General features: G+C 38.3%; 1 protein-coding gene and 1 pseudogene across 1 annotated transcript; both read left to right on the forward strand.

Annotated features, from left to right (window-relative positions):
* The first annotated feature begins 6,125 nt into the window (after positions 1 to 6,125).
* Positions 6,126 to 6,836, forward strand: LOC147441993 (uncharacterized). The gene has a single exon (XM_086529558.1). The coding sequence runs from the start codon at positions 6,126 to 6,128 to the stop codon at positions 6,834 to 6,836; it is 711 nt and encodes a 236-aa protein (XP_086385684.1).
* Positions 6,837 to 8,319: 1,483 nt separating this feature from the next.
* LOC147441994 (uncharacterized) lies at positions 8,320 to 9,348 on the forward strand (annotated as a pseudogene).
* Positions 9,349 to 10,439: the final 1,091 nt, after the last annotated feature.

The following is a 10,439-nucleotide window of genomic DNA, read 5'->3' on the forward strand; positions in this document are numbered from 1 at the left end:
TCTATTTCAAAGATTTTCTGAGCGTCTCTTATGTCATCGTCAATACCGTGTTGCCATGGTACGTAAAGCCATGATGATGACAACTACCAGTTGTTGAGATCTTGGGGGCCCCAATATGTTCATTACATCTTGGCTTTGTATATATGTGTGCACATGTGATTACATTGATATTGCATTTGTTTCTATGTCATCTGCACATATGATTGCATCAGCATTACGTTTGCTTCTATGTCGTCTCTAGAGCAGTGTCGCAAACCATCTCTAAGGACAATCTGATGTGGTTATTTCTAACCTTCGCATCTCGATATGTTTCTTGAGTTGATATTGTTTACAGGATGAAAGTCATGTCAAGTACTGTGTATAGAGGTTCAAAGATATTCAAGATGCCGATGTGATGTGGGGCTCAACGATATTCAAGCTACTCAAAGATATTAAAGCTTTTCAAAGATATTGAAGAATTTGCATCAATTGTATGTATAGTCTTGTTAAAGACCCTTGAAAGGACACATTGTAAAACAGGAGTGATGTAGCTCCTTTGAACATTGTAAATATATATTTGAAATATTTCAATATAACAGTGGGTATATATAGAGCTGTGGGTTTTTCCCTTGAGCCCCCAAGGGTTTTTTCATCCATAGTTAGGGACCTTCATTTGAGTGGGGGTGTTGAGCTATATATAGTATCTCTATATATAGCCCTGGTCCCCTCTATATAAACTTATCTCATGTGATAACTTTATACACTCTTGGGGTTTGCAAATACTATGGATCCGTCTCTCTCTCTCTTTCTCTCTCTCTCCGTCTCATCTCTCGTCTCCCTCGTCAACATATGATACCACATGTATAGATAGACAATGTACATGCTTATATATATAAATCTATGTATATACGTACGTAGACTATACCTCTATATAATTAATCCACATGGGATCTATGAATAAGTAATGCGGGATAATAATCATACATGCTTAGGCCTCTTGTCTAGTTGGACCTAAGCTATGATATATTAACATCGAGAGAGATGATGAGCTACAATAATAACTACGACCTACGATATAAATAATGCACACTAAAAATTACGATACATATAGTCTAGTAATTGGATAACAATCTAGCATATAAACAACAAGCTAGAGTTGTTGTGATACTCATTCTTTGGGTGGCTAGTGTACATGTTTCGTATATCCACTAGATAGGATGTAAATTAGAGATATACGAAGATAGTGCATGGTAATAAGGTGTGATAGTAATTATGATACCACATGTAATTATTACGATGATCCCAAGGATATGTGATGCGATAATAATGATGGTATTCATGTGCATATATTGTCTAGCTAGAAAGTAGTGAAAATGGATATAAACCCTAAACCTACAGTAATTATGATCCACATGTATAGATAGTTAATATTAACATGAATGTAAAATGTCAACATATAGATAACTAATTGACAGACTTGCCTTGAATATTTCAATACATGCAATCTATAAATAAATAATAATGATACATGCATGCCTAGGTCTCTAGTCTAAAAAAACTCGTATATGATATATTAACATCGAAAGAGACAATGAGCTAGAATAATAAGTACAAGATATGATATAAATAATTCACGCTAATGAATATGATACATATAGTCTATAAGTTGAATAATGATTGAGCATATAAGCAATAATAGGCTACAAGAGTTGTGAATATATATAACCCTTTTTTGGGTGGATAGTGTACATGTTTATGGTATCCACCCTACATTGGTTGTAAATTAGAGATAGAAGAAGATATTTGATGATCGTAAGGTTTGACAATAACTATGATACCACATGAAATTATTATGATGATATAATAATGATGGCACTGCATGTAGTACTGTCTAGTTGGGAAGTAGTGAGTTAGGTATAAACAATAACCTGACCTACAATGATTATGATACCACATGTATTAGATAGACAATGTCCATGCTTGTATATATAAAGATATTTGTATTACGTACGTAGACTATACGTATATATATTTTAATCGATGGAGTTGCCTTTCATATTTCAATACGTGCGATCTATAAAATAAATTATGCATGTAGGATAATAATGATGCATGCCTAGGCCTCTTGACTAGTTGGACACCCAGATATAATACATTAAACATCGAGAGGGTGATGAGTACAATAAGATTTATAACGTGCTACGATATAAATGATGCACTCTAATAGTTACGATAATATAGTCTAAATCGATGATGAGTTAGCATGTCACTTGTAAGCTAGAAGATTATAACGCTAACCTACAATGATTATGATACCACATGTAAAGATAGACTTGTTACATTTCATGAGCTATAATGTTTATTATATAGTACTGATGTAGTCTAAATGTTATATTGTCTATTGAGCCAATCTAGTAAATCTTTATAACATGTGCCTATGCCTCTAGTCTAGTTGGACACTGAGATATGATACATTAACATCGAGAGAGTTAATAAGCTACGATAATAACTATGAGCTACAATAGAGATAATATACACTAATAATTGCGATACATATAGTCTAGTTGGATAATGATTGAGCATATAAGCAAAAATAAGCTAGAAGAGTTTTCAATATACCCTTCTTTGGGTGGATAGTGTACATGTTTCTGATATCGACTACATCAGCATGTGTAAATAAGAGATATAAGAAGACAGTGCATGATAATAAGGTGTGATAATATTATGATACCACATAATTATTACGTCGAGTAAATATATATATGTGAGGCGATATTAATGATGGTATTGCATGTATTGTCTAGTTGGGAATTAGTGAGATAGGATTAAACACCTACCTATAACAATTATGATACCACATGTATAAATACACAATGTCCATGACTGTATATGTAAAGCTTTATATGTTAGTAGAGTGTCAACTTATAGATAATTAATTGATTGACTTTCCTTCATATTCCAATACATGGGATCTATGAATAATATTGTATGCAGTAGGAGTAGTAAGAGAATCCCTAAGAGGATATATATATAGATATATAGTGTGGAGATTGGAGATTGCCGAGTAGGGTTCTACGTTATCAACTGTAGCAGCCTGTGCAAAAGCCAAGCTTTCCAGCTGGCAAGGGTTAAACCGAGCCCCGTGCTAATCATGGCACTCTAATTTGGACATGGATATTTTGGTAAATTTTGAAGTGCGAGGCACAGCCGGCGGGGTCTATTGAGTCGAATTTGGATGAGGGCTCGTGAAACATTTTTTGTGGACCGGCTTGGAACTTTTTCACATATTATAACTAAAAGTTTCATAATATGAACCGGCTTGAGAACCTTCTTGCCCAAATTTGAGCCAGCCATTTTTTATTTTGAACAAGCTGTGGATAAAGAGAACCTACTTTTTTTCGAGCTTGTATACTAATATTGTCAAACTCAGTGTTTGCGACAAATGTGTCTCAACTTAGGCCCGTGTCACACTGGGGCACCCAAAACATGGCGAAGAGGAGGTGGCGCCCCCCTATTCGTCCGCCAAAAAGTGATTTTGGGCCTAGAAGCTTTGTCAGATGGCCAGCCTCTTAAGCCCAGCCAACTTTCCAAAGTGGTGGCCATCTCTCAAACAGTAACCCGGAAGCGCACGTCACAGGTCTTAATATCGTGCCATTTTCAATTTCAAAAATGTAGGTTGAGAGCAAGGGGGAAAGAAGAAATTCCACCCCAAAATAGAGAAAAGTAGTGTAAACACCCAAAAACATAGCCGGATTTTCTAAAATTTCCTCTTTGCAAATTCAAGGAAAGTATGTATGTATGTTACACTAACATTAATATTATGTAATGCTCCAATATTCAATGATTGGTTGGTGGCCCGCACTCCAGCAGTGCTGCATGAGCGATTAGATCACTCCTCCTTTTGGCTCTCCCACATTGAGCGTGAGACTTCTGCCGTGGACATGGAGATTCCAGTGCGCGCCAGTCTTTTTCCTTCTGTCTCCACATGGTGCTAGCTGCCACCAACATCATGCTTCAATCAATGTTGACTGTGCGCTGCCATGAACAGACCCAGGTCCCACTCGCCTTGTCCCGCCCAAATGGCCAGGGCCCAGCACACCTCTCTCTCTCTCTCTCAGCTGCGGCACAGAAAACTTTTCTTCTTCTTCTTCTTCTCTCAGCTGCGGCACAGAAAGCCAGGTCTCCATCGCCTGGAGCTATCGGTACACTAGCGCCTAGCTGGGCCGCCATCACTTGCTGCTCTGTCTCTCTCTATCTCTCTGGTTCCAGCTGATGTGTAGGGGCTGCGAACGCGTGGCGCTGCTCTCCGTAGTCTGTCAGGGCATCCCAGCTCATGTGTAGGAGCTGCCAACGCATGATGTAGCTGATCTCCCTCATCTCTCGGTGCATCTCAGCTCATGTGAAGAAGCTGCCAACGCCAGAATAGCAGTCTGCAGGCCGCCATCAAGCCTGGTCCAGCGCGCGAGCGTGTTGCTCAAATCAATTGTGAAGGCTTCACTTCGACATATTGAAGAAGACGTCGTGCAGCAGCGTAGCCTGTCGCCTGTCGCAATACTCCAACTCATCGGCATTGAGTTCTCTTAAATCTTTCAGGTGCTTATCATTTTTTCTCCTCTAGTTATTTCCATTGTCCGGAGGAATTAGACGTGGCGCTCTATTAATCAAGCTCTTTATTCCCTCATCATGTACACTGCTCTCTCGATTCCGGAATTAACAGTGCATGACAAAACTTAATTTTAGTGTAGCTTAGCCTCAAATGCCATGCTTGCATGTATAGATGGACGTAATTACAGCAATGATAGAAAAAGCTTTACTATAGATAGTTGGTTCATTAATGTACGTGAATGAGAATAAGTATACATGCATGGATTTTATCTCTGTGTATTTAATGCAGCTATTTCTTTGTCAGACCGTAACTGGTTTTGGAATTGTTTTTACTTGGTTAAATAAAGTTGCCCATGCTTCCAAAAGAGTGGCTCACTGAAAATTTGATAGAAGTAAGAGATTTTTGTGCACCTTGCCTGGGACCACACCCCAAACCCCCATCCGTTGCATGCTTAAAAGCATACCTTTGCATTATAGAGAATTTTGCTAAGTCTGTTTTTAAAAAAAAAACGCTGCTCATGTTGTAAAAGTAGGATGTAGAAGCTACTCCATGTTGTATAATGAGGCTCCATTATAGTACCCAACCCTATCCAAGTTGATAAGCTTATGCTCATTCAAGTTGATTGATAAGCTTGTTGGTGGCTTCAGTCCAGAGATCTTTGATCATCCTTGTGGAGGCGCCTCCTTGAGTGTGGCCTCCTTAACGATGATCAGCAACGTTAATTTTGCTAGCTGATCATCGTAGCCACTGGCCCGATGCGAGATCTCCACAACTCCAATTGTATTGGCCCTTAAATGGGTTGAGAGCAGGGTCGGTTCTCTTGCTTGTCTGGTTGTAGTTGCATGAACTGAACTAATTTGGCCCCTTAGGACGTCTTGAATCGAAAAGGCTTATAATTAGTCCTTTTCTAACTTACCGGGTTTCTTTTGATGGAGATTCACAAATATTATCTTCTAGACTTTAAGCTGGAGTCTGGAGATCTTGGTAAATGCTTTCACTCCCTAGATCATATTGTGCAGTTATCTAAGCCAACCGCCACAATGCTTTGCTTCTGATAGGATGTTAGCAAGGTGTATAGTCGGAATCTACCCTTCAACACACATAAAGCTATAATTAACATCATTTTCTACCGCTCAATTTAGAAACATGCCAACTATAATCCATCCCATTGACACCTTTGTCCATGTACACATAGGGTTCCAAAGCTAGAATACGGCACATGTCAAATGGTGTACAAACAGTGTGATTTATAGTATCTTGATTGCTACTGTGGAGAGAGAGAGAGAGAGAGAGAGAGAGAGAGAGAGAGAGAGAGAGAAACACGAATGATAGGCTTAACATGCTTCTCTAATGTTAAGTGCTAGCCAGATTGCAATTTAGGAGCCTACTTCTCTAATGATTTCATGTAGTCGAGTTATCATGGGTTGTTACTAGTTAGTAATGTGCGATTGTCGTATTTTTCAGAATGAACACAGAGCACACTCAGGAGTATGCTCTTAACGAAGCTATTTGGAAAACCATTATTAGAATCCAATCTGTGATGGATTCCCATCGAGCTTCCATAAAGCTTCAAGACGATGTAATGCGTGTCTTATTTCAAGGCTTAGGCTCTGTTTCTGAAGGAAACGAAAAATGTCTTGCTAAGCTCTTGGCAGAGAAGAGCAATGATTGGAATGGAAGTCTTAATGATTTCAAAACACCAAGTAACTTCTCTGGAATACTGAAGCTCTACAAAGACAAAGGTATGGTTATCCCTCAAGAATGGAAACTATGTCTTGGCAGTGAAAGTCATCCCCATGAACCACAAGTCTTTCCACCTAGCAAAGAGGATGCTGATAGAGACACCTCCATGTGTGTTTGCATTGATGGAGTCCGATCAAGACATCGTGAGCGAGATTTCCTTGTTTGTTGTGAAAGATGTTCAAAGTGCAGCAAAAGCAGAAAGGAGATGATGCCATTCTTATACACATCTTTGATAGATCAATTGAGATGTCTCTGTCAAAGTGAAGAATATTGTCATGATTTCTTAAGCATGTGGAGAGCTCGAGAAAGATGGTTGGGCAAGGAGCCCTCTCAACATCCTGAATTTATGCAGGAAGTATGGGATGGAGAGAAAATGCGGATTTATCACGACTTTTGGAATCCTGGTGCCTTTTGGGAGGCTCCAGTTGTGTGTCAAAATGACAAGTGCAAGATGACATATCGAGCATTTCCCAAGTGTTTGTCAAGCAAAGAGCTTATTAGAAGCTAGAACGAGGATACACAAGTCTATGAGTTTGCGTGTACAAGGTGTAAAAAACAAATTTGGGGAGAGAGGAAGCTTATTAGAGGAGACCCAAGGAATTTTTCTCTTCTCTTGCATTGGGATGGATTTCAAGCAGCATCAACAACTATGAAAGATAGTGCAGTAGTCGAGATCACTTTCTTGAATGGAGGAAAACGATCTACTCTTGGTTCTATTCCAGTATTGTTTCTTCCCCTGTCAAACAAAGAGTTAGAAAAGAAGCATGGAGATATTCTCTCTTGTTTTCTAGAACCCTTGCTTCAGGATTTAGAAAGCTTATTTCTCGATGGTTTTGAAGCCAACTATGCCTATAGTAAAAGCCGTATTCATCAAGGGCTTCCAAATGAAACAACAAAGTTGTGAGGAATCTTAATGATGTGCAGTGGGGACCATCCAGCTCAATGTAAGCTAGGAAAGTTGAAAGATGGCGGGAAGAGCTTTTGTCGACGGTGTAAAGCACATGCATCACTTCAGCAAGATGCAACTGGGTCAAGATATGTGTATGATAATAATAGGTTTCAAGCTAGACATCCTCCTCAAGGTCAAAATGTAGAAGACATGTGGTCAGCAATCAGACAAGCGAAACACTCTCCTACTAAAGAAGGCAAGGAAGATATACTTCGGGATGCAGGTTTTTCTAGTAAATCCGTTCTTTGGAGATTGTATCACTTATATGCGTTCGACCAGTCTAAAGACTTAGTATATGATTCTATGCATGTACTATCTCTGAACTTATTTCAAAATTACATCAAAAAGCTGATCTTATCTGCTACTACACCAATGAAGTGTGCCATCGGCAATGTTGTTAAGGAGGTTACATCTGTCATTCCAAAGATTATTTTGAACTCAAGGCGATGGCCAAGGAACCCATCGAAGCACTTTAAAATGTTCAGGAGCAGAAGAGTGCCAAAAATTTGTACAGTGGTGTCTGCCTCACATTCTAAATGTAGTGCAGGGAATCACAGACGAACAACGTCAACTTGGGATGCTTCTTGTTGATATTGCTCACTTCTTCTTCAATTTCTCTAGAAGAAAAGGATGGTCATTGAGCGACATCAAAACATGTCGCTCTCTACTATTATCATGGAGAATCTTATCAGAACAGTACAAGGGTCCCAATAGCTCCCTTTGGAGCATGTGGCAGGTACATAAGACTCTCAAGAATACTATCTCAATGAGATTTTTTTAAGTGTTTGAATTATATAGTTTTGACTAGGTGATGCTTGGATTAATTCTTTGTATAGGTAGCGATGAGATGCTTGACGATATCTTACGCCATGGTTTTTGGTGTTTTTCTTTTGAGAGAAGCATATCAGGCTACTTAAGCATTCCAACTAACAACAAAGCCAATGAGATATCCTATACGAATTTCCATAGTCGCATCTTGTTTACAAATACATGGAAGCAATTAGAGATCTAAAAGGATGGGCTATTGTGTGAGAATAGATATATGAAAGCTCTTCACTCTTGCTTGCTTTCACCTCAATGTAGGAGCTTTGATGAATCGTCAAACCTTGTGTGTCATAATTGGCATTCTTTGTGTGCTTTTCTTGCAACCTCAAAGAAGCAAGCTCGAGAGCTATGGAGTAGTGCTATTCAGATTGGGCACTCTTGTGCTTGCAAATCTTTGCTTAATAGAAATGGAATAGTCATTGGACAAAAATTGAGAAGAATTCCCTTCTTATTAAGTGCCAATGAAAAAGAATCAATCAAGAGGCTCTCAAGTGGAGACCCCTGCTCCTATGGCTACGAGTACTCCAAGGTTTTTGTAGATGAAGTGAAGTACAATGTAGGAGATTATTTGGTAGTAGCTAAAGATCACGAGTCAAAATTTTATGGGAGGCTATCAAAATATTTTCTGTGGAGCAAGAAGGGGTTGTTGTTGTGTTTGTCACGGTGGAGGCCATTGTGCAAAGCTTTGATGGTATTGATGACAATTCTGGAATGTTCATCTTACACAAAAGTAAAAGGAATCAGTGTATCTCAGTGATGCTACCAGTTCACTGTATTTGCTGGAAGTTTTTTTATATTCAAGGAGCAGGAGCTGATATGGAGGTCTTGTATGAAATCAATGGATCTGATCGACGTCATCGTCTAGTGCTTCCAAGGGGGCTAGGATGTGTTCCTTCTTGGCCAGAGGAGGGCGACATTGTAATTGCTAAGGGACTTGAAGCTTCTACAATAGAAGCTTTGGTGCAAAGTGTTGATACAGTAAATAGGAAAGCATTGCTCTACTAGAAAGGTGATCATCATGAAGAAACTTTTTGGGTCGATTGGAAATTCATCTTCTCTATTCTGATACGTGGAAACAACTAGGTAAGTCTTGTGATATACTGTGTAAGTGATTTATGAAAAGTCTTTTACTAGTCTATGACTTGTTTTGCAGGTATTCAAAAGCATGGACAAACAATATGATGTATCACATATAACTTGTAACTATAGATGGGACTTATTTCAAGTTTTCAAATTATTTTATTGAGATTGAAAGAAATAAGGATTTCAATTATATATAGATGCGTACAGTCTTTAGATAAGAATTGAAATTTCTCTTTTAAGGATTTTTTATCAAAGCTTGTATTGGATGGCACATGCTATTTAAAAGTTAATTGAAGTTGCTTCATATGGCATTTTTTGAGTCTTTTTGTGTATTACTAGTAAAAGGTATTAGTTTGAGTTATTGTGGAGCTCTCTCATAGTTGTTATATTGTCACTCTAAATTGTTTTTTTGGCAAATGACAATGTCCCTGACAACGTGAAGGCATAAAATGTACATTTAAAATAATCTTCCTATACTTTTAAAATAATATTCTTGCTTGTGTTATGAGAGGTTTAAAGTAGGCAAACATTCAAACATCTATCTCACAATGTTTTAATGTTACTTGCATGTGGTAAGCAATGATAACAACCTTTCAAAGTATATGATGTAGTCACTCTTAAAAAGTGTAGTCACCCACAAAGAAAGCGATCCAATTATATAACATTTATCAAGCATGCGGTATTAATTACCAGATGATATTACCACATGATTGTCTTGTTACACCATATTCAACACCACCATATCTCAATAGTCCTATGCTACTAATTATATTTCTCTACATTGAGCTAGCAGTCTATTAACATCATAGAATCAATCTCAAGATACCTATAAGATCCATGTGATTGGCCTTGAACTCAAAGTTTTCTACTCAGTAGGGAATCTGTGCACACACATGCAGGCGTGAATATGTTTGTGTAAGAGAGAGAGAGAGAGAGAGAGAGAGAGAGAGAGAGAGAGAGAGAGAGAGAGAGAGAGAAGAAGAAGAAGAAGAATAATTTTAACATTGTAGGAAACTATCCCAAGACACCTTAAAGATCTTTCTGATGAGGAGAGTTGAACTCAAGATCCGTTCTTCAAGAGGGAAATGGCATAACCAATCTACCACACTTGTGTGATAGAAAGGCTATACCATTTTCCTCTTCTTATTAGCACACACACATACACACACCCCGGAAGAAGAGAGGGATTTGTAGCTTATAAAGCTTAGCTTCGTGCTATTATTCTACACTATTTCTAGACTTGATCAAATTTGT

This window comes from Adiantum capillus-veneris, chromosome 14, assembly GCF_014529385.1.
Source record: "Adiantum capillus-veneris isolate H3 chromosome 14, ASM1452938v2, whole genome shotgun sequence".
In the NCBI taxonomy this organism is placed as follows: domain Eukaryota; kingdom Viridiplantae; phylum Streptophyta; class Polypodiopsida; order Polypodiales; family Pteridaceae; genus Adiantum; species Adiantum capillus-veneris.